The 22085-nt window shown below is 56.4% G+C and overlaps 8 protein-coding genes across 8 annotated transcripts; 6 read left to right on the forward strand and 2 right to left on the reverse strand.

The window, feature by feature from the left end:
- Positions 1 to 201: 201 nt before the first annotated feature.
- ACA1_045920 (uncharacterized protein) lies at positions 202 to 469 on the forward strand (the record flags this gene model as incomplete). The annotated part of the gene is made up of 2 exons (XM_004347676.1): positions 202 to 292; positions 363 to 469. Coding segments are annotated over 2 exons (198 nt in total), but the record flags the coding sequence as incomplete, so codon positions are not given.
- A 1329-nt stretch (positions 470 to 1798) lies between these two features.
- ACA1_045930 (uncharacterized protein) lies at positions 1799 to 2922 on the forward strand (the record flags this gene model as incomplete). The annotated part of the gene is made up of 2 exons (XM_004347677.1): positions 1799 to 2597; positions 2681 to 2922. 2 exons carry the CDS (start codon positions 1799 to 1801, stop codon positions 2920 to 2922), a joined length of 1041 nt encoding a protein of 346 aa, XP_004347727.1.
- Positions 2923 to 7233: 4311 nt separating this feature from the next.
- Positions 7234 to 8316, forward strand: ACA1_045940 (uncharacterized protein; the record flags this gene model as incomplete). Its single annotated transcript, XM_004347678.1, has 2 exons — positions 7234 to 7564; positions 7787 to 8316. 2 exons carry the CDS (start codon positions 7234 to 7236, stop codon positions 8314 to 8316), a joined length of 861 nt encoding a protein of 286 aa, XP_004347728.1.
- Positions 8317 to 8426: 110 nt separating this feature from the next.
- ACA1_045950 (Peptide-aspartate beta-dioxygenase) lies at positions 8427 to 11639 on the forward strand (the record flags this gene model as incomplete). The annotated part of the gene is made up of 9 exons (XM_004347679.1): positions 8427 to 8544; positions 8624 to 8816; positions 8911 to 9053; positions 9151 to 9536; positions 9620 to 9790; positions 9861 to 9968; positions 10096 to 10608; positions 10791 to 11335; positions 11414 to 11639. The coding sequence occupies 9 exons, from the start codon at positions 8427 to 8429 to the stop codon at positions 11637 to 11639; spliced, it is 2403 nt and encodes an 800-aa protein (XP_004347729.1).
- A 1984-nt stretch (positions 11640 to 13623) lies between these two features.
- On the reverse strand, positions 13624 to 15956 carry ACA1_045960 (uncharacterized protein; the record flags this gene model as incomplete). The annotated part of the gene is made up of 11 exons (XM_004347680.1): positions 13624 to 13729; positions 13858 to 13993; positions 14127 to 14211; positions 14313 to 14392; positions 14504 to 14589; positions 14675 to 14811; positions 15052 to 15128; positions 15214 to 15330; positions 15421 to 15598; positions 15835 to 15879; positions 15936 to 15956. 11 exons carry the CDS (start codon positions 15954 to 15956, stop codon positions 13624 to 13626), a joined length of 1068 nt encoding a protein of 355 aa, XP_004347730.1.
- A 186-nt stretch (positions 15957 to 16142) lies between these two features.
- On the forward strand, positions 16143 to 17789 carry ACA1_045970 (uncharacterized protein; the record flags this gene model as incomplete). The annotated part of the gene is made up of 3 exons (XM_004347681.1): positions 16143 to 16574; positions 16714 to 16883; positions 17060 to 17789. The coding sequence occupies 3 exons, from the start codon at positions 16143 to 16145 to the stop codon at positions 17787 to 17789; spliced, it is 1332 nt and encodes a 443-aa protein (XP_004347731.1).
- Positions 17790 to 18555: 766 nt separating this feature from the next.
- ACA1_045980 (Ras domain containing protein) lies at positions 18556 to 20455 on the forward strand (the record flags this gene model as incomplete). Its single annotated transcript, XM_004347682.1, has 5 exons — positions 18556 to 18696; positions 18800 to 18846; positions 18970 to 19085; positions 19218 to 19381; positions 19448 to 20455. The coding sequence occupies 5 exons, from the start codon at positions 18556 to 18558 to the stop codon at positions 20453 to 20455; spliced, it is 1476 nt and encodes a 491-aa protein (XP_004347732.1).
- A 165-nt stretch (positions 20456 to 20620) lies between these two features.
- On the reverse strand, positions 20621 to 22072 carry ACA1_045990 (Diacylglycerol acyltransferase, putative; the record flags this gene model as incomplete). Its single annotated transcript, XM_004347683.1, has 6 exons — positions 20621 to 20899; positions 20980 to 21172; positions 21249 to 21339; positions 21403 to 21522; positions 21588 to 21713; positions 21823 to 22072. The coding sequence occupies 6 exons, from the start codon at positions 22070 to 22072 to the stop codon at positions 20621 to 20623; spliced, it is 1059 nt and encodes a 352-aa protein (XP_004347733.1).
- Positions 22073 to 22085: the final 13 nt, after the last annotated feature.

Here is a 22085-nt window from a genome sequence, read left to right on the forward strand (position 1 = left end):
TAACCAACGCAGACTACGAGGCGCCCACCGAGGAACAGATCGTGGCGTTCATGAAGGAAGCGAGCGACCATCAAGTCGGGCTACGGCGTCGTGGCCCACTGCCACAAGGTGCGACCTTCCCACCCTCCTCCTTCCTGACCGTAGACGTCGGCTTCAAATGGAACTGGTGGTGCTCTCCCTGGCTGCGTCATACGCAGGGCTATGGGCGTACGGGCACCATCCTCGCGTGCTACCTCGTCGGCGAAGAGGGCCTGCAGCCGCAGCAGGCCATCGACCTGGTCCGAGAGAAACGGTGCGCAGCACCCTGGCGGCTCTGATGTGAGTGTTGTCAAGTTCGTTGACAGTTGCATCTGCGCCCGCAGGCCAGGGTCGATTGCGAGGACCCAGGAGCAGGTGGTGCACATCTATCACAAGTACTGGCTCCCCCAGCATGGCGGCGGCCATGGAGAGCGGGGCCAGGCAATCCGGTGATGACAGGGTCACCCTGCAATGTTTGAATCACCACCATTGAGCAGGGCGGTGTTGCTGGAATGCACACATTCATATGTACTTATCATGGTAGAGGGTCAAGGCGAGAAAGTGGGTCGCGGGCACAGTCCGGCCTGAGGGCGGTGGGCCGGGTCCTTCCGCTGCACCCGCTCGCGCTGCGCGGCGATCACGCCGGTGAAGGTCGAGAACGGCGAGCCCACGAAGAAGTCGGTCAGCGCACACACGGCCATCTCCGTCACCAGGCGCGCCGAGCTCTGGCAGTGCTGGGGCCACTTGACGGGTCGCAGCCCATCTCGGTGCCGCCGGGCAGGTTGGCCACCAGGTACCCCAGCTCTGTGGTGGCGTTGGCGTTGGTGGCCACACAAAGAGCCATGGTCTTGATCTCGGCCACCACGGCCTCCGGCGTTGGTTGCCATTGCGCCAGGTCCTCGCGCCGCACGTGCACATCGACACCTTGGTCGCGGTGGCCTCATGGTGGCGGTGGTGGTGTCGAGCGGGCGCAGGCTGGCCAGCACAGGTACCAAACCACCTGCAACCAGGGCTGTGGCCAAGAAATAGGCATTTCTTTTCTATTTCAATAGGCATCAGGCAAGAGGCAGCTCTTGGAGCTCGGCGGGAGAAAAAAAAGATGGAGGCAAGGAGGAGGACGCAAGAGAGGCTCACATTCGCGAACAACGTAGGCATGGACGTTGCCATGCCCGAGCGTACTAGGCCGCTCGTTAAGCCAAAACTAGTTGCGACCACGTCAGTCGTGCAATTGAAGAACAGTTTCATTAATCGCGCAACATCTCGAACGCCCTCAATCTCCAAACCCGACCGATACAATACACCGACCCCCGAACAACACGACTATAGTACACCCCCCCATAGATTTAATAAAACAATCAAAACCATCTACATTATCACATCGAAAAAACACCCCACTCGCATTGCAACCGAATCCCACCCAATCGGATTGAGCCTAAACACCAAACCACCACCAAAACCAATAACAAAACACACCGATGCCTCACAACACCGCCACGCACACCACGCGCAACCCGAAACAACAACACCGACCCCACAAACACACCCCAAAACCCCCTCAACGCCCACCCCACACACCGCTACACCCCCAACCACAAAACACGTGCTCCCCAGTACACACACCCCGCTCACAAACCCCGTGGCCTATACCGGGTCGCTCCGCCACAACGTAGCCCGACCGCCAATCACCACAACCCGGCCCCCCTTAAATAAGAACCCACAACCTCCCACACCACCCCACTACCACACTCGCCCACGCACCAACTGCACAACAAGCAACCCAATGGAGGCCCCGACCAACAAGAGAAGGCGGAAGGACGATGAAGACGAGCCCAGCACGAGCGACGAGGAGAAAGACCAGGAGGAAACCCAACACTCCAGCCCTGCCCTAATCATCGCGGAGATCGAACGTTCCAAGATCATCGAGACGGACGCCAGACTCAAGAAGATGGGCATCACCTACGATCAACATCAACTCCGATACCTGAATTCGACCAAGACGCTCTACGTCCAGATCCCGGAGGACAAGGTCGAGGCCATCACCGAACACGTCCGCCGCCACCTTGGATGGGGCTCCGTCTCGACCGGCGACTTCCCCAGCACGGCTGACGACCAAGAAAACGACCAAGATACGCACCTGTTCCTCGGCCTCCGTCTACCCGAAGGACACAAGAAGGGAGTCGAGAAAAACGACGTCATCCTCGCAGCGAAAAAGAAGGGCATCACCCTGGCCACCACCGACTTTGACCTCGAATTCTACAACTCCCGCAACTACAGGATCCGAATGGCAGACGAGAAGCTGGCCAATGATCTCCGCCACCAAGCAAACTTCATCCTCCACGGAGTCGACGTCTCAATCACCTCGTGGAAGAAAAACCGATACCAGGAGTACTTCTCGGTCACCATTGCCAACATCGGGAACCACGTCAACCGCACCGAGCTAGTCCGCCTCGCCTCCGCCTACGCCGGGGAACCAGCCATGTCGGCCACCCATCTGAAGGACGACTACGGCCTGCTCAGGCCGGTCTCGATCATCGGATTCCTCACGCCCCAAGGACAAGCCAAGGCCCTCGAACTTAATGGTAACCCCACCAACCAGACCCCAACCCACAACACCCCCCCGCCCCACCCCAACACCAACACACCCACACGACCAACCACGCAGGAAAGAAGAAGAGGATGGGCCGACACAAGGAACCCCTCAAGGTCACACGCACCCTCACCAACGACGAACGAGACAAGTTGGACAAGGAACGTGAGGAACGTAAGACATCCAATGCCGGCCGAGCCCAGCACAAGCGCAGTGCAGCGGAACGCAGGAGAATACAAGCAGCCCAACGTGAGGAAGAGTACCGCAAAGCCAGAGAACACGTTGAAGAGGACGACACCCCAATCTTCCACGACTAGGCCCCTGCCCAGTACATCTGCCAGGACTCCGACCATTAATAAAACAGCCTCCATTCTTGTTGCACTCACCCTCCTCCTTATGCTGGCCCCAACGACACTCGCCACACCGACCAACCACCCCAACAGCACCCAACACATAAACGAACTAAAGCACCTTAACATCACATACACCTACCACACCCAAACACTCGCCATGCCCACGCTCGCGCCCATCACACGCAAACGAAGAAAAACAAAAACCAAACACGCTAACCACAGCCAAACAGCAACAACAGCAAACAGCGGATGGACCACGCTCGCCGTAACCCTCCTGATCCTATCCCTAATCCCAGGCGCGGCAGCCAACAACACCGACATCGACTACAACGCCCCAATGTCCAACATCGCCGTCACAACTGTCGCCGGCATCGCCACCCTTAACATCGTCTCCATTAACATAAACCGACGGATATCGTCACTCTTCGACATCGACAAGTTGATGATCAAGAAAAAATGGGACATAGTGCTGATACAAGAAACAGGCGTAGTCAAGAACAACCAACACCATACGGAAACTACACACAAATCAATCAGCCGCAGACTCGTTAACAACATCAAATTCAACTCCCCAACGCAGGCCAGCCTTAACAACAAGAAGATTAAACGCAAGGAGGGTATACTCCACCACAAACTCAAAAAGGGCCTAATCACACACGAACAATTCAATACCCAAATAAAATATCTCCCAAACGATCGCGCGGACCCGGCCGGAGGCACGGCGATCATGACAAGACCAGAAATCACCAACCAAATCCTACACCACAGTATCACAAGCACCCACAAAACAGGAACAAAATATACGAACACAAGAATCATGGCCGCCTCACTCCGAATAAACGGTCGCAACACTGTCCTGCTCAACATCTATGGACCTGCCAAAACCATAACCAAGAAGTCCCGCTGGTTCACTAATAAACTGTGCCCTATCGCCACGGACGTCACCCGCAACGGGTGGGACTTGGTGATCGGCGGGGACTTCAACGCAACTCGAACCCAGCTCGACAAATGGTCCTCTGGCACTAACCGGCCACACAAACCCACGCCGGGGCTAGAAACAATGATCGACTCCCTAGCCCTCCACGACGTATGGCGCGAGGAGCACCCCAAGGTAATCGAACACACCTACACTAAACTCTCTGCCCACACAGAGGCCCCCATACACCACCGCCAGGAAGGCCTGGCAAACCTGCCACAAACCATCCTCCGGTACATAGGCCGCAAGCTCAACACAACAGACAAACAGGCATTGGCCAAAACATGCTCCAGTATATACCACAAAATCAATAAACACACCATCCACGCATCCAGAATCGATCTTTTCCTCATGAGCAAAACCACACCAATCACAACCCAAATTGACCACTCGGGCAGCATCACATCAGATCACGCCCCAATAATAACCACCCTCGGAATTACCAAAAAACCGACCACACACAAACCAACGATCAACTCCACCAGACGCTACAACTCCCACAAGCTCAAAAACAACACCACCAAAACTGACATGCAAACACACATCGACTCGCAAATCACGCTCATGGACAACCGCGACACCCGCAGTCCCAGTGACAAAATCAAATGGATCACGCAAACCACACAGGAATGGTGTAACAAAAACATCCGATCAACGCCAAGCCCCAAACACAGGAGAAACACCGAACTGGGAGACCAACGCAAATTCCTAAAGAAAATGGTAAAATCGCAAAGACACATCACACAAGCGATCACCAGAAACGAACGACCGACCATCACGGCGGCCATGCTAAAGCTTGACAAAGCCCCGGAGTGGGCTCATGTTCCCTTACCCGAAACCTTGGACCGAGCTAGTGCGCTCGCATACCTCCATGAAGTGAACGCCAAAAAAGCAGCCGCCAACAAGAAGCTCAAAACAGCCGCGAGCGAAACACGTAGCAAACACAAGTCAGACCAGTTCAACAAGCTGGTGACACTGCACCGCTCAGACACAAAACGATTCTGGCAACTCATAAACGGAAAGCGCAAAAAACATAAAGGAATTTCAGCAGCCACCACCATCATCAACGGCGCGCGAACCCTTGTGCGAGCACAGGAAGATATAATGAACACCTTCCACCAATACTGGTCAAACCTCTATGCGCCCAGTCCCACCTCACACGCAGACACACCATGGCTCAACCATACCAAAACCGTCAAGGCGAACACCGAGTTCCTCCTCACAGCACCCATCACCGAAGCAGAATACCAAACAGCTCTGCATAACCTACGACAAGGCGCACCAGGCACAGACAGCCTCACTCCGCTATCCTGCAAGCCCTACCAAGCGCCGCACACTTCATAATACGCAAAGCCATGAGCGACATCATCAACAAAGGAGAAAAATTGCCAGAGGAGTGGCAGCAAGCCAGAATGACACTTATCCCAAAAGATGGAACACCACACGACCCAGCCAACTACCGCCCCATCTCCCTACTACAAGTGATGTACAAACTATTCACCTCCATCATCACAAATCGCCTATCGCTAGCCGTCAATCCCCATGTCCTCAGCCCCAGCCAAATGGGCTTCCGGAAGGGCATGTCATTGACCACCCCCCTCCATGCAATCATAGACACAATAGAGGAAGCAAACACATCCAACAAGGAGCTCCACTTGGTCTTTGTGGACTGTAAGAAAGCATTTGACTCAGTAAAGCACGAGGCAATGATCGCCACACTCAAAAACTATGGTGTTGGGGAACAATTTACCAATCTAATTGGGGAACTATACTCCAGCAGCAATGCCCACTTCATCCTCAATGGGGAGCGCAGCAAGGACTTTGACATTGCACGAGGCGTTCGACAAGGTGACACCCTGTCCCCGCTCCTGTTCTCCCTCACAATTAACCCCCTGCTTGACTGGATAAACACAGGCCCAGAAGGGTACACCTTCAACCAGGGCCTGCGCCTGGCCACCGTGGCCTACTGCGATGACCTAGTCCTGCTCGGGGCAACCGCACACCAAATCAACACTATATTCTGCAAACTAAATAGGTTCTGCCAATGGGTAGGCCTTGAGATCAACCCATGTAAATCTGCATACACTAACAACCTGAGTGTGATCAAGAAAGCGAGTAGCATGCCCGCCCACCTTCCAGTACCAGTATCCAATGATGACGGTACTGTATCCGTCACCCAGATCACCAATATCTCCCATGACACCCCATACAAGTACATGGGCGTCTTCCTACGTGCTGACCTAAACTGGGACAACCAGAAATCACACCTCGCGAGCAAGCTCAAAAACTTCCAATACGCCCTCCGCAACAGGAAACTGACTGCTGACCAAAAAGTGATAGTGAGCAACATGATCAGCAACAGTTACATAGCATACAGCATGGCCGCAATACACTACAACCAGAAATGGTTAGCCGATATGGACCGCTGTACCGCGATCACCATCAATAAAGCCTTAGGTCTACACGCCCGCTCCAACCAAAAACCACTCTTCCTCGAACCAAGCAGGGGGGGCAAGGGCCTGGTATCACTGGTAGACCTGCAAGACGCCATCACCTGCAGCCAGACGGCCATAGAAATGAACTCCCATACCCTCAGCGCGCTCACTACACAAAACACCTGGTACTCAGCCATGCGATCTGACCACACCACAAACACACATGTCAAGGAAGCGCTGCAATGCAACAAACTAGTAATCCACACCAAGATAAATGACCCCAACATCATAGGCAACCACATGGACTTCCGTGAACTTGCAGCAGAGCTGCTCTGCCAAGGCTATGTAAAGTGGTCTGACATCACCACAGGAAATATGATCAGCAGGTTCAAACTGGAGTGCTGCCTGGGCTGCAGCACAACAGATGACGAGTACACATCCCTCCTAACCAAGGCCTGCCCCCCAGGAACCATCAGGATCAAAGACTCATTACTCAAGGGCACGATCTGCCCTCCAACCACCACCCCACGGATTCACCACAAGCTCAGCACAGAAGAGAAAGAAATGTCGCTCATCCACCACCCTACCAAAACCATCTTCGTCTTCACAGATGGATCATGCTCCAACCACAGGTGCAGCATCAGAGTCTACTACAGTAAAAACTCTCCCAGGAACTGCAGCGCCTCGGCCTTCCTGGCCCCCACATCCACAGTTGCGGAACTCCTGGCCATAGAAGAAGCGCTGAAGGTGTGTCCAATGGACTACAACATCCACATCATCACGGACTCCAAGTCTGCCATAAATATAGTGCAAAACTATCCCACATGGCCCTTGCCTAAGCAATGCAAGGTCATTGCCAGACCAATGGTCCTGCGCATCCAGACGATCCGCAAACGACTAGCTAACAATTACAGCATCAGCATCAGCCTCACACACATCCCTAGCCACATTGATGATAAGAAAGCCGCCGCCAAACGCAACGGACCGGACGCGCTCTACAAACTAGAACTCAAGATCAAGGAGCTGGAGCTCCTTCTCCCCAGCAAGATCAATCAGTACTTCAATGGAAATGAGAAAGCCGACAAGCTAGCCAAGGAGGGCATCGACATGCCCCCTGTCATTGCGAAGTGGGAAATACAAACTGGCTCCGAACAGGCCACCATTTTCAACCTCGAGGGTGTACCCATCGAAGGCGGTGTCCGCAGACACGTGCTACACACACGGCAAAACGCTAGACCAGGTCCGAGCCGCACCACCACAAACGCCTCACTCACAACAAAAGTACAACATAACCCAAAGGCCGCTTCTGCGTCCAACTTCATTTACAAGACCCTAAACAGGTCACTTCCAACCAAAGACTCAGCTCACCACCTATTCTGGAACAAGAACACAGCTGGCTCCCCGCCCACACCCAAAGGAATCCCCGCATACGCCCAGACCGTAAGAACCGAAGCACGCCGATGGCTCACCAAGCAGACCATATATGCCGACCAGCTGTGCCCATCCTGCGGATCCAAGGAAACACAGGACCATGCCCTGAGCGAACAGTGCGCCCTGACCCTCGCTAGCAAAACCGCGCTTGCCACAACCACCCAGAACATTATAGCAACGGCAGCTAACGCTAACAACAACCACTCCAACCGGCTCCCCCCGTGGTACGGCTCGGCGGTCACCCCTGCCCTAGATGTCTCAATCCCCCACTTCGACGACCTCAGCGGTTACGACCACACACTGGGCAAAACAGGACACGTCCCCAAAGCCCTCCCCAAGGCACTCGCCTACTTTGGTATTACCGGAAGCAAGGCGGAGGACGTTGCAGTGGAGCTGTGCGCCGCGGTCCTCGCGCACCACCACGAATTATGGCGCAAACGATGCAGCCTGCTCTACGAACCGACAACCCTTAAGAAGGCAAGCGACAAAGCGTTCACAGAAACAAACGGCGGTTAAACCCCGAACCCCCGAAAAACCGGTGTGCACAGGGGGGGTAAAACCTCTGACCCGCCACGGCGGGCACCCTGTCGCCGTCTTCAAAAATCAAAAATCAAAAATCTCTCGTCATGCCGCGACCTGCAGTCCTCTTGTGGGTGCTGGCCATCGTCACGGCCGCGGCACTGCCCCTTTTTGCTCAGCCGGCTGGCCTTCTGCAGGAGCTCACTCACGGCTACTTCAGCCAAGGTATTGCATTTACACTGAAATAAAAATAACAAATTAAAACAATAATATTATAAAATAAATAAAATAAACTTGCTGGCAGGTAGCGTGGAGAGGGTGGAGGCCAAGGGCACAGAGTTTGCAACTGCGCTGGCACGGGACAGGAGGCCCGTGGTGCTCACCGACACCGGAGCCGCACGGTGGCGTGCCATGGGTCTCTGGACGCCGCAGTACTTTTGCAGCGCATCGGACGCTAGCGGCGTGGAGCAAGTGAGCGTGCCCGTCTTCAAGCACACGTGCGTCTCCTTGGAACTACAACCCGCACACGCACACGCACACGCACGACCGCACACGCGCACGCGCACTCAAGTGGGCTCGGAAGCATTGCAGAAAGAGGATCTTCACGTGGTTCACGGAGCAGAGCCCGATGGCGGGCCTCGCCGCGCTTGGCTGGCAACCGCCCCACACCAAGACCAGGCGCTCTCTCTGCCAATTCTGGCGCGAAGCCCATCCGTCCCTCTTCACCGACCTCGGTAGGCGTCTTCACCACTTTGCTCACGACACACACGACACGACCAACGACACGACACGACACACACCATGACCTAAAGATTGGCTCTACTTTGACAGGCGCCGTCACCTTGTCGGACGACAGCAACGCGACAGCCCATGGCGCGCCGCTCGAACAGCTCCACGCTGCCGAGCACGCAGCTGGTGGCTTTGGCACCACGACGCGAGTAGCCACGCCCGCGAGCTACATGTACCTGAGCTGCCCGCTGGCGACGTTCCCCGAGCTGGCGCAGGACGTGGACCCGTTCGACTTCCTGGTCGTACCGAGGGAGTGGCGACCGCCCTCGAAGGGCGAAGGCGAAAACGAAAACGAAAGCGAAGACGAAGGTGAGGGTGGGGAGTCAGGCAGGTTCGACCCGAGTCGACACGACGTCAACCTGTGGATGGGTACCGCGGGCGTCACTGCGCAGACCCACTACGACTGCTCGCACAACCTCTACGTCCAGGTACGTAGCTCACGACACCCCGCTCGTGTGCATTGGCGACAACTGAGCCGCACTCGCACGACCGCACACGCACATATGTGAAGGTGCACGGCACGAAATCATTCATTCTGTCGCCGCCATCCGAGCACGCGAAGCTGCACCTGTTCCCGGAGCTTCATCCGTCGAGGAGGCAGTCGCAGGTGGACTTCTTGGCCGAGCCCGATCGCCTCCGCTCCGTCTTCGCCAACTTCGACCACAACATCACCGGCTATCAGGTACAGTTGCCAATCACGATCGATCAAGGACCGAACAACGACTGAGCGTAGTGCGTGTGTGCTCACACAGGCGGACCTGAGTCCGGGCGACGTGCTCTACATTCCGCCGTTTTGGTTCCATCGCGTGATGGCCACGTCAGACGACAGCATCTCCGTCAACATGTGGTCCACCTCCAAGGTGCACCTCACATGTAAACCGCACACGGCACACACGGCACACACGGCGCACGCTGCGTGTGGCACACACGGCGCCCCTGCGTGTGGGCCACTACTAACAATTTATCGCACCCCGAACCCCACGGCAGGAGGAGGACGTCTACAACGAGCTCGAGTACCGAACCCCGGTCCCGTTCGAGTCGGACTGGAGCGACGCCCAGCTGCGCATCGCGCTCCGCAAGTACATCCTCCTCCTGGCCCGCCACCACCTCGCGCGCGCCACCGCCAACGACGGCCGCCCCCCGGACACTGCCGCATCCCGTGATGAGCTGCGGGCGGCGGCGCAGTTCGTCAGCAGCTTCGTGGCCCGGTCCTACGCGCCGCTTTTCGCACAGCGCGACGAGTCGGACGTGGCGTGGTGCGACCCGACGACGGACAAGGCGACGACTACGACGCCGCTGGCGAAGAGCGAACGAAAAAAGCTGGCGACGTGGGCCAGGTCGAAGGCGTTAGAGGACCGGCTGGAAAGGGGCGCCCGACGGGTGGTGGACCTGCTGGCGCAGCTCGAGCCCGAGCCCGGTGATGGCGACACAAGCGTGCGCGAGCTCCTGCTCCTGCGCTACGTGGAGATGATTGCCAACTACTTCCTCTCCACGGAGCGTGTTCATCGCTTCTTTCTTTGCTGCTTTGCCTGACCCACCGGCCACGCCGTGTACACAATAATTCATGAATTGCTACAATTATATATATATATCGTGTTTAATTGTAGCAATGCAGGCTTCAATAAAAATTAGTTTGCATAATAAAACAAGAAATAAAACCAAAACCGGTGAACTCGCCGAAGAGGAAGACGACGCAGCTGCATGAGGAAGGCGACGCGAAGACGACGCCGGTGCTGGCGGAGAAAAGAGATGATGGTGGCGGAGAAGAAGAAGAAGAGCCCACTACTGCTGCTGCCGCGAGCGCCTGCAAGCGGAGTCGCAAGGACGAAAACGAGCAGCCGACCACCTCCGGGTCCAACGAGTCAGCATCATCGCCCCCCGCCTACGACTATGGCCTGCTGTGGGAGTGCGTCGGCATGTTGGCCGAGGGCGACCCGCAAGAGCTGACGGGCGAGAAGCCGCCAGTCTTCGCCGACCAGCCGGTACCGCACGCGCTGGCGGCCACCGGCGACGAGCTACTGGCCGCCGCCGCCGGAGAGGGGCTGGTCTGGCACGAAGACGCCGCGACGACCCGAGAGCGCACGGTCCAGGTGCAGGAGTACCAGGTCGAGATCGAGGCGCGCGTCTGGCGCGCTTCGCCGTCGGCGGCCGAGCCCAACCGCTTCGAGCTCACCCTCGTCACCAACGATGCCGAACAGCTCCATACACTAGCATCTTCTCGTGCCGTGTGTCGTGTTGTATCGTGTGCTGTGTGTCGTGTGCAGTGTGTCGTGTGTGGGAAGTAATGGTTGGTTTCCTGGCACAGGTATACGTTCGTGGTGGACAAGGCGCATCGCAGGTTCCTGTTTCTGGGCGTCTACGCGTGCAGGCCCCACTGCGGCACGAACGCGTTCACGTACGACAACAATCGTCCGGGCGTCAAGGCACCCGACCGCCTGGTCGAGCCGTCGTCGGAAGCTCCCACCCCGACCAACATCCTCGCCGCAGTCAGGCGGCACTACGGCGGGTTCGTCATCGATCAGTACCATTAATTGAGCTTGATGGCCTCAATAGAATCAACAGCCCACCTCCAGCGCGCGCCAGAGAGATCACGGCAAAAGGATACGTACGGCCGTCATGAGGATGTGGTCCGCAGCAAAAAGCGAGCAAGGGGTAAAAAGGATACGGCACGGTGGATTCCCGGGTGGTCGCCCACCCCAGTACTAACACCGCCTGGCGCAGCTTAACTTCGCTGTTCGGATGGGAAGCGGTGCTTTCTGCGCAGTATGGCCGTATCCAACAACCCTTTCTCTCTCTTTTGATGACCCAAAGATCTTTGGATCCAACAGCCAAGAGTGGCACATGGCGTGTGAACTCATCCACGCCCACTGTGGCAGTGCCTCACTGTGCAGTGTGGTGTGCAGTGCCAAAGAGAAGCTGCCCACCAACATCACCTACATCAGCCACAAGTGTGCAGTCAAGCACCTCCATCAACCAATACCTTCTCTTCAGTATCCCATGAGATTTCACAACTATCCCAATTTAATTTGTCAAGATGTTTGTTGCCCCCCCAGCTCAATGTGCTCAACAGTTGTGCAGTAGTTGGCCAGTAGGCCAGACAGCATTGTCATGATGACAGTTATCAGTTGAAAATTGGTATGCACAGCAAGAGCTCTTTGATGGCTCAAGTGTGTTGTTAGCTCCTCCCCTTGCCTCAAGTCCAGCAAGTCTCAACTAGTGAAAGACCACTCTCACAGTTGCTGCACCCTCCTCTACAAATCAAAATATGAAGCATGGCAAGCCACTGGAAAGGAAGAGGAAAGGGAGTGGAGGGAAATGTTTACAGAAAATTGCCCACCAGCAAGAAACTGAATAACATCAACAAATGTGATTTTTGGCATTTCCCTGGACACATTGCTGCAAATTGCAACAAGAAAGCAAACAAGATCAGCTAAACAATTTCATCAATGTTGCTGAAGTGCCACAGATCATCACCCTTTTCACCCATTTCAGCCCACCCCATAGCCACAAAAGTGAAGTCTGGTATTTCAATTCCAGGGAGTCCATCAACTGCAAGGGCAACACTCTCCACAATCAACTCTCCATCCCACCTCACCCCATCTTTCTCAGCAATGACTCTATTGGGCATGCTATAAGTTTTCCCCATCCCATGCCCAGAGCATCAGCTACAAGTCATCCACAGCAACATATTACCTACTCACAGTGAAGTCAGACATCATCAGAGCCCTCCAAGATTTCATCAGCTCAGCCCCACCCAGCACACCCATCAAGCAACTCATCACCAATCAAGGCAGCAAGTATGTTGAACCAGTGATTTCCTACATGGCCAAGGCATGTTTGACCTGGAATCCAATGGCAGAACATTTTAATCAAACAATCCTCAACGTGGTCAACTGCTTTTGGCACAACACAGACCTCAACCACAGCCTCTGGGGGGAGGCATTGTGCACCTACTCAAGACCTACATTTTCTACTTGCACTTGCAGTGGCCTTAGCCTAAGGCCATGAAATCCACCAGATGGACATTGAGTTTAGCCTTTCTCCACACACCAATCCAATGTGCAGAGGTTGTAGCCTGGTGAAGACACAACTTTGTTGTTGTCATTGCAATGACAGAAGCTGAACTCTACACAATCACATATGTTATGTGTACAGGTTTGTCCCCAACCTTCAAGGAGATCACCAGTTTCATGCATCTTGTGGTCTCCCCATCATCTTCATCCTTCCCACTGTTCCCTCCGCCAATTGGCAAGCACCACATGTGCCAGGGAGCTTGCTCTGACTGGTCTGAAGCAAAAAGCGAGCGAGGGGTAAAAAGGATACGGCACGGTGGATTCCCGGGTGGTCGCCCACCCCAGTACTAACACCGCCTGGCGCAGCTTAACTTCGCTGTTCGGATGGGAAGCGGTGCTTTCTGCGCAGTATGGCCGTATCCAACAGCCAACGTGGCGAGTGAACTCATCCACGCCCGCAGTCCCTCCCTGTGTGCGGTGCAGCGTCACAAGAAATGGAGTATCATTTTTCAACAAATGCGAAGCCGGTGGAGTCATCAAGGTCGGCTGCCAGTGATATGGGGGCGCTCAGTCGGAGTTGCACCACCTCCCCAGGCAGCGCAAAGGGCCTGGACGGCGATGACGTCAAACAAAGAAGAGCTCAGAAGGGACACGACACGCACACACACGCACCGCGCACGCATACGCGCACGCACCACCGCACACGCACACACACGCACACGCGCAGAATGCGAACCTCTCGCGGTCGTGGATGTCAGTGATGCTGGAAAATGTCACCGGACCAGACGCCGTTTGGTCGGACGTGGTGGTCATGACAAACGTTGAATCCTTGCGCAGAACGCCCAGAGCCACGAGCACCAAAAACGATTGGTCTGCGCAGGCACCAGTTGTGAAACGGACGAACGTGAGCGAGTTTGGAACGTGCCATGTGTGTCGCGCGTGTCGTGCGTGGCGTGTGGCGAGTGTCCTGTGTTTTCCCGTTTGTTTTGGAAGAGAATGGAGCACCATAAGGCCGGATGCGGCTGTTTAGAATCACCGCGCCACAAGGACCTTGGCGGCGCGATTCTTGCGCCCGAGCCTCAGCCTGGAGCTGGGACCACGGAGGAAAGAGAGAGAAATGGGGGAGAGAAGGGTACATCACTCGACCATCTTCCACACACTCAGCGTCACGCATCTCTCTGACGTTGTTACCTCCAGCGCCTCTGCGCTCCCGGGTCGCGGCAGTGGCAGCCGCTGGACGGCCTCCAGCAGGGTCGGCCCTTTAAACCAACCTGCCAGCCGCGCCAAAACAATAATCTATATTAATATTCTAATGATTTTAAATGTGAAATAATGAATAATAAATCGAAATAATTAACAAGAACAATAACAGGGCCGCGCACCGAAGCCAGGAGACCCTGCCCAGAGGTTGGCTTCGCTCTTGGCAGACACGGGAACGAAGCAATCATGGTACGTCGTTCTCCACACACTGCGTGCACGACATTCCAAGGTGAATATAGGAAAACATAACAAAAGTAGTTCATTCCGCAGGATGATTGGTGGCTGGCGCATACCGCATCAACATTGCGAGGGCTTCGTCCCACCGCCGAGCGGGATCTTCGAAGAGGTCGAGCTTGTTGACCACCACCACGACGCGCTTCCCCGCCTCCTGCAGCTGTTGCAGAACTTTCGCGGTGTAGAAGTAGCCAGCCTAAAAGTGCATAACAGTAAGTTCACTTCATTCGAATCAGCGTGTGTGCGGTGGTGTGTGCGGTGGTGTGTGCGGTGGTGTGTGCGGTGTGAGCGGTGGTGCATTACCTCGAGCTCGCCAGGAGCGGCACTGACGACCAAGAGTGCACAATCAATAATGACCGCAACGCCCTGGAAGCAGAAACGTATGGAAATAAAAAATAAAAAACAAAAAACAATGATCCGAAAAACGTTTACATACTTCGAGGGAGCCATGGGAGTGATGATTGGTCAGTATCATGGCCAATCGCGTGTGGTCGGTCTCCATCGGCACATAATCTGTTACAAGGCAACCACATTGTCAATGTTGCTAGGTAACCAACCACAACCTCGGAGAGAGGAAGAAGGAGAAGGAAGGAGGTACAAGCGTCGTGATCCGCTGACTTGAAGGCTCGAGGCAGCTGTTCGCTCAGCCGCACGTAGTCAGCACCGGGTGCGGACCACCCAAAGTTGCTGCATTCTTGCCTCGCACTCTCGAGATCTGTACATGATCAGTCAACGACACAATTCACAACACGCACGAACGCACGACACGCACGACACGCACAAAACACACAAGTCTGGGGCTGACCTGCGTGAGTTACGACTCCGAGATGGAGCGCGAGCTTGGCGAGGAGGACCGACTTGCCGCTATCGACGGCGCCCAAGACCGCACAGCGCAGACTCGGCCGGCGGTGTTCGATCCACAGCTGCCGCCAGTCGACCTTGGCCCTCTCGACGCCCGCTTGGGCCTCCACTGCGCGTCGCACCTGCAAAGAAAAAAATCAACAAATATATAAAAATAAGTGAACACATAAAAATGAGGGAACAATAAGACGATAATGTACAATATTGTGTTTTTAATTAAATAAGTCTAAAAGAATAGAAATGGGGGGCGGACCTGGCCAGCGCAGGAGGGGAAAAGGAGACGAGGGCAGAGGGTGCGCCACAGGGAGGGGTCGGTGGCGAGCACGTTGGCAGCGCGGCACGTCAGGCCAAAGCGCACGACATCGACAGCGCCATCTACCCACCCCAGTATGTCCACCCACACCTGCACACGCTTGTCAGCTCAGCAATCATGATAAAGGTGATGTTATTCTGGCGTACCTCTGGCGGCAACACCTCCATCTTGCTTGCGCGCAGCTTTGTTCGAACAAACAACAGTTTACTCCACTAACGTCTGACTTGCGTGAAACGTATTTAGAAAAATAAATAGATGAATAAATCAAAAATAAATAAAAATTATTATTATTGATTTTGCTGTTGTACTAAAGTGGCTGCAGAATAGCGCTCGAAAGTAAAACGAAGAAGATCATGGAGGCAACGAAGGACGCTTGGCGCTCGCTCACGGACAAATGGTCGGCCACGAGTGGTGGCGCGAAGCACGACCAGCTGCTGGATTTCGACATGCCCTCAACAGCCTCTTCTTCGCTCCCCAGCGCTTCGTCTTCATCATCTTCGCATCACCAGTCGTCCCTTTCGTCCTTCAGCTCGCCGTCGTCGCCATTGTCTTCGTCTTCGTCCTCCCTCTTCTCCACCATCTCCCAGACCCTGAAGAAGTCAACGACGGCAGTTAAGATGGCGGCAGCAACCGCTACGTCGGCTGTCGTCTCGCCCTACGAGCGAGCCTCGATCGTCGAGGGCGACGTCACCAAGGCCGGCCACGTCATCAGCGTCATGGGCTGGCAGGCCGTGTGGCCCGGCATCAACCTGCTCGAACTCACCACAACCGGCCTTCGTCTTCTCGTACGCCCTTAACAAATCATATAAATACGCTAATAATTCCACAAAATACGATAGTAATTATGATAATTCTGCAATAAATAGCCATTAAATAAATAAAATCAATGTTATTTATTTATTTAATAAGAGAAATGGTGTGCAGTCGGAGGAGAAGCGGGTCAAGTCAGACATGCGGATCGCGGCGGTGGAGGCGGTGGGCGTGGACGAACGCAACCCGCTCCAGTTCTTCGTGCGGGGCAAAGCGCCCGCAGTCACGTGGTCGCTCGAATGCCGCTCCGCCTCAGATGCCGCCGCCTGGGTTGCCGCCATCCAGTACACCAACTTCCCCTACTCAATGGCCGCGTTGCGTTGCGTGTTGCGTGTCGTCGATGGTTGCGGATGATTAAGAGCGGGTGTTAATGCATGCTCGTTGTGTGTGTGTGTGTGTATGTGTGTGTGTGTGTATGTGTGTGTGTGTTTTGTGTGCGTGTATGTGTGTGGGTGTGCAGAGAAGCGATAGAGGCTAATCATTATGGCGTCGGACTGGGCGGCGATGACGACCCGTTCGGCTCATCGCAGTCGCGTCGCTCGCGAGCAGCGACGGCTCCTCCTGCGCCTCTCTTCCGCACCACCGCGGCCTCACCGCATGACCTGAGCCTCCACCACCACCACCACAACGGCACCACCTCGCAGGCCACCCCGTCGCTCTTTTCCATCGACGAACCGCTCGCCAGTGGCGTCGGCGACGCTGAGCTCGGGCCGCTCGGGGTCGTGCCCCTGAGCCAGCCGCCCGCCGCAATCGACAGCGCCGCCAGCGATGGAGGCCTTCTGCTGGGCCTGGGCGGCGGCGGCAGCGGGAAGGAGCCTCATCGGCACAATGGCGGCGTGGCAGAGACTGGGCTAATCAAGATCGCGCTGCCATCGAGGGCCAGGAGGCCGCGAGCCAACACCTACGCGGCGCCGCACACTGCGTTAACCTCGCCACCGCGCCTTCGCTCGCCGTCGATCTCTCGGGCTCCGCTGGCGTCGCCCGGGGCGTCGTCGCCGACTGCAGCAGCTGCGGAAGCTGCGTGGGATCCGTTCGGGGACGCCTTCGCCAGAAAGCTGCCCACATCTCCAGCGCCACCATCATCTTCACCATCACCGTCGTCGTCGTCGTCATCGGGCCAGACCCTGCCCGTCGTGCCTTCCCCCGCCAGCCCGACGCCAGCCCAGGAGACCTTCAACTTTCTCGACTGATGTGGCCTCCTCTACTTCTGTATGCTGTACATATTTTTAATTGCGCCTCTCTGGATCTCATCAGGCGCGTCCAATTGCCACAATGGTTATCTCATCAACTCTTCTTGTATCCTTGTGGCCTTGTGTTCTCACGAGCTTCTCGTCAAGCAGTTGTGGCCCATACGACGGCGGAGTTTTTGGAAAAATAAATAAAATAAACTAAATTGCGACCAATGGCAATCAGACGAAGAATTCAAAGCGAGCATCCGAGTGGTGGTGTCTCTTGGTGCAACAAGGAGCCGTGCGACCGCACACGCGCGACGAACCGCAGGAAGAGGCGAAGACCGGTTCGATGTACGACGGGTGATGAAGAAGGGGCCTCTCATACTCCTCGGAGTGGAGACCTCACCCACGGAACTTCGCGTTTCCATAGAGCGAGGGGCAAATAGTGCAGCTGCGGCACCGTGCACGACCGCCGCAAGGTCCCAACACCACCACCGGCTGGTGGTGTAATAGACCACCGTCTTCATCAGTGCTATACTACCGCCTCGCTTGGCTTGTGTCGGACACGGACGACGTGAAGACGAAGCGAAGGCGAAAGGGAATAGATAGAGTACTGGAAGGCGTACCCAGTGGTACTGTCGAAGGCAAAGCTCTCCTCCTTGAAGAAGAAAGAAGCAAGTAGAGCATTACAGTAGTAGAAGAAGCATTGAAGTAGAAGAAGTGTTTTGGTAAACGAGCGAACGACCAAAGTCACCCCCCCCCAGCGAGTAGAGAAAGAGTGATAATGGCGACTCGTCTGCTGAGCTCGATGCCATCGTCGGCCACAATGCTGGGGTCGTCTGCCTCGGCCGCTGCCCGCCCACATGCCGAGAGCGCCCCTCCCGCCCTCCGCTCCTTCCGTTCTGACACCGAACTCGCCTCCCAGGTACGCACTCTCTCCCTCTACTCGGCGCCCAGTTTGGGGACTCATCTTCCAACCCCCCCCCCCGTCTTCTTCTTCCCCCGTTCTTGTTGTTCTTTCTCTACAGAAAAAGATGGTGGTTCGCATCTACTTCTCTGATGGCGCGTTCAAAAGGTACAGACCACCAACTCTTGCGTTTGTTATCAAAGAGAAAGAGAGAGAGAGATATGGAGGAGAGAGCACCAACATGTTGTTGTTGTCGTGGAATGTGGTGGTATGATGCTCTGCTGCTTCTAGTATTATGATCACGGGCGCGACGACGGCCATCGAGGCGTGCCGCATGTTCGCCGAGAAAGTGCGCATGGAGCGATTCCAGCACAACTTCCAACTCAAGGAAGTGACCCCTACAGTCGGTACCGCTCTCCGTTCTCACGTCTGGTCGCGTTCGTTCCATATGCCATGTTTCATTGTGCGTCGTGCGTCGTGCGTCGTGCGTCGTGCGTCGTGTCGTGTCCGCTTACTTTTGTGGTTGTGTGGCGGTGTAGAGCGGATGGTGGATCACGACGAGCGACCGTTCGATGTGGTGCACCGATGGATCAAGGAGGGGTTCAAGCTCTCCATGGACGAAAAGTGGCGGTTCGTCTTCACCTTCAGCCAAGCCGTGCAGAGCCGCCTACTACGAAAGACGAAGCGACTACTCTTCGCACAGGTTCGCCCAACGACACGACACACACGACACAACGCGCACCAGCACACGCTCATGGCGCACGTGCAGGTTCAGAGCGAGTTGAAGCAGCAGATGAAGGGCAACGCGCAGGCGCCCAAGTTGGGTCTGAAGAAGACTCCACGGGCCGACGAGCCGCCTGAAGGCCCGCGACCCTCGGCCCTTCCTCCCTCTCCCCGCATGCACCCGTCGTCGCCCTCCCCCCTCCCCTCCGCCTCCATCTCGTCCACCGCCGCCGCGTCTCTGCTCGAGTCGTCGACTTCGCATTCCTCGCGTGCCGCCGCCGTGCCGCCAGACCAGGACGCCGCCGCCGCCAGCTCGACGCCCTTCTTCGTATCGCCGTCGTCCCCATCGCCATCGCCCGCCGCGCCGCCCACTCTCCGCGGCGGATTCTCGTCGCTGCCGCCCCAGCAGGTCACGCCGCGGCCCGAGCAGCTGGTGCCGTCGCCCCAGTCGGTCCCTGCGACTGGACCACAACTCGGCTGCGGCGGGTCTCCTACGGGTTCGGTCCGGGTGCGCCGCGGCGCGCGGCCGTCGCCGCTCCTCCTGACGTCGTTCAACATCGACAACGAGGCCCAGCTGGCCGAGGCCGAGTCCAAGTACAACCGCGACCCGGCCAAGTTCACTTCGGTCTACGCCGCCAATCCCCTTCCGGCTTCGACCGAAACTACCTTGATGATGACGTCAGCAATGCCACCAGCTGGTAGTGTGTCGACGGAATGTGCGGCATCGATGCCGGTGATGGACTTGCCGCCGCCGCCGGCCTCGATGGTGCTGCCGGCCATTCCCCAGCAGCAGCTGGCGGTGGCGGCGAGCGGGAGGCAGCAGCACCAGTTGTCGAGCGGCGAAAGCTGGGGCGGCTACGACTCGTCGGAGAGCGATCAGTCGATCGGAGAGGACGAGGGCGAGGGCGAGGATGAGCTGGTGGCGATGCTGGTGCAGTCGACCCTGAAGGAGAGCCAGGCGCGGGGCATCACCATCCGCGACTGCTCGGCGCAGATGATGAACAACCTCGACGACGCCCTCGCCATGCTGGCCAAGCTCGAATTCGAACTCTGAACCACCTTCCCGCCCACCACCATCTCCTGTATAGCGACGCCATCACATGCCACATTCACCAGTTATTTAATAAATTATTCAAATACTTACTTACACTATGTACATATGGTGTATTTAGGGTTAGTTTGCTATGTTGAAATTTACATGTTTTTTTCTTGACATCCATCAGGTGATGACGAGCCGCGAGTTGCCGTAGCCGTAGGCGTGCTTGTGCTTCTCGAAGAGGGCGAGCAGGGCCTGCTTGTAGCGGGCGTGGAGGGCGTCGATGGCCTCCTTGGTGGGCTGGGCCATGGGCTCGTGGTCCACCGTCACCGGCTCGCCCACGACCACGTAGACCGGGCACTTTGCCGGAAGCAGCTTCCACGGCGACGTGCCCCACGCGATCGTCGGCGCGAACCGAAGGCGATGGATCATCCACTCGCGCCACGACTTGGCCAGGTTCAACTGTGTGCGTGAGTGTCGTGTGCGTGTGCGGTTGAGTGCGTGTGCGGTGATGGGTGTGTGCGTGTGCTACAGGGACGCACCTGGTCGTAGAGTTCGGTGGCGCCGAAGGAGTACACGGGCACCAGCGGGATGCCGTACTTGAGGGCCAGTTCGATGAAGCCCTTGCGCCGCTCGAGCACCAACACCTGCTCGCTGAGGTGCGGGTGGGCCTCCAAGATCTCCAGCGATCCGCCCGGCAGGATCAGCAAACTAAACTTGTTCTCCAACGCACGCCTGAAGCCACACGACACACACACAACACCGTTAACCCTGGAGCGGCAACGCATGCAATGGATTGTGGTGGCCGTACTCGGCATTGGCGCGCGAGGCGTCGATGCCTCCGGCCCACAGGGCCAGTTCGCGGGTGATGGGCATCTTGAACAGGCACGACGCCGTCAGAGCTGAGGAAGATGAAGCGTTAGTGAGGTGGTGGGCGGGAAGCAAGAATGCGAGGAAGTCAGTACACTGCACGCGAATGCCGGGGAAGAGCTTGGGCCACTGGGAGGTCTTGCCGATGGGGAACGCCGAGAACGGCATCACCCCGTGTGGGTGGACCCCGAAGATGTACTGGCCCGGCGGCAGCTCTAGCGGCAATGCATGGAATGTGAGTGTGGCATGCCAGGAATGAGTGGAATGTAGAAATGCAGACCCTTGGTGCGGATGAGCTTCATGGGGAAGTAGTCGGTGAGGGCGTCGGTGATCCACGAGGTGAGGAACCACTCCCACCGGCGCTTACCCGTCCGTTCCGACCCGTCAAAGTAGAAATAGAGGTAACCTGTTGTTAGAAAAATGCCAGGAATTTGACTGGGTTAGGAGACTACTTCACATTCCAGACTTGGGGTAGGACAAGCTTTCCCCAAACAAAGAGTGGAATGTGTGGGTACCGACAGTGAGGAATGCCAGGACGTGGGCGTAGGTGGGGGCCAGCTCGAAGGCGGCGAAGAGGAGAGCGAAGAGAAGGAACTGGTGGAAGAAGAGGTAGTGCCACACCGAGAGCGACACGTAGACGGCGGCCGTCCACAGCGCCTCGCGCATCGCCGCGGTCCCGCCGCTCAGGTGGTCGCGCAGCCCTCGCTTCACGCGCTTCAGCTTCGGCATCACCACCCCGTCTCCCTCTCTCATCATCCACACCATTTTTGTTGCTTGT

This window comes from Acanthamoeba castellanii, assembly GCF_000313135.1.
Source record: "Acanthamoeba castellanii str. Neff unplaced genomic scaffold scf7180000084577, whole genome shotgun sequence".
Taxonomy (NCBI): domain Eukaryota; phylum Discosea; order Longamoebia; family Acanthamoebidae; genus Acanthamoeba; species Acanthamoeba castellanii.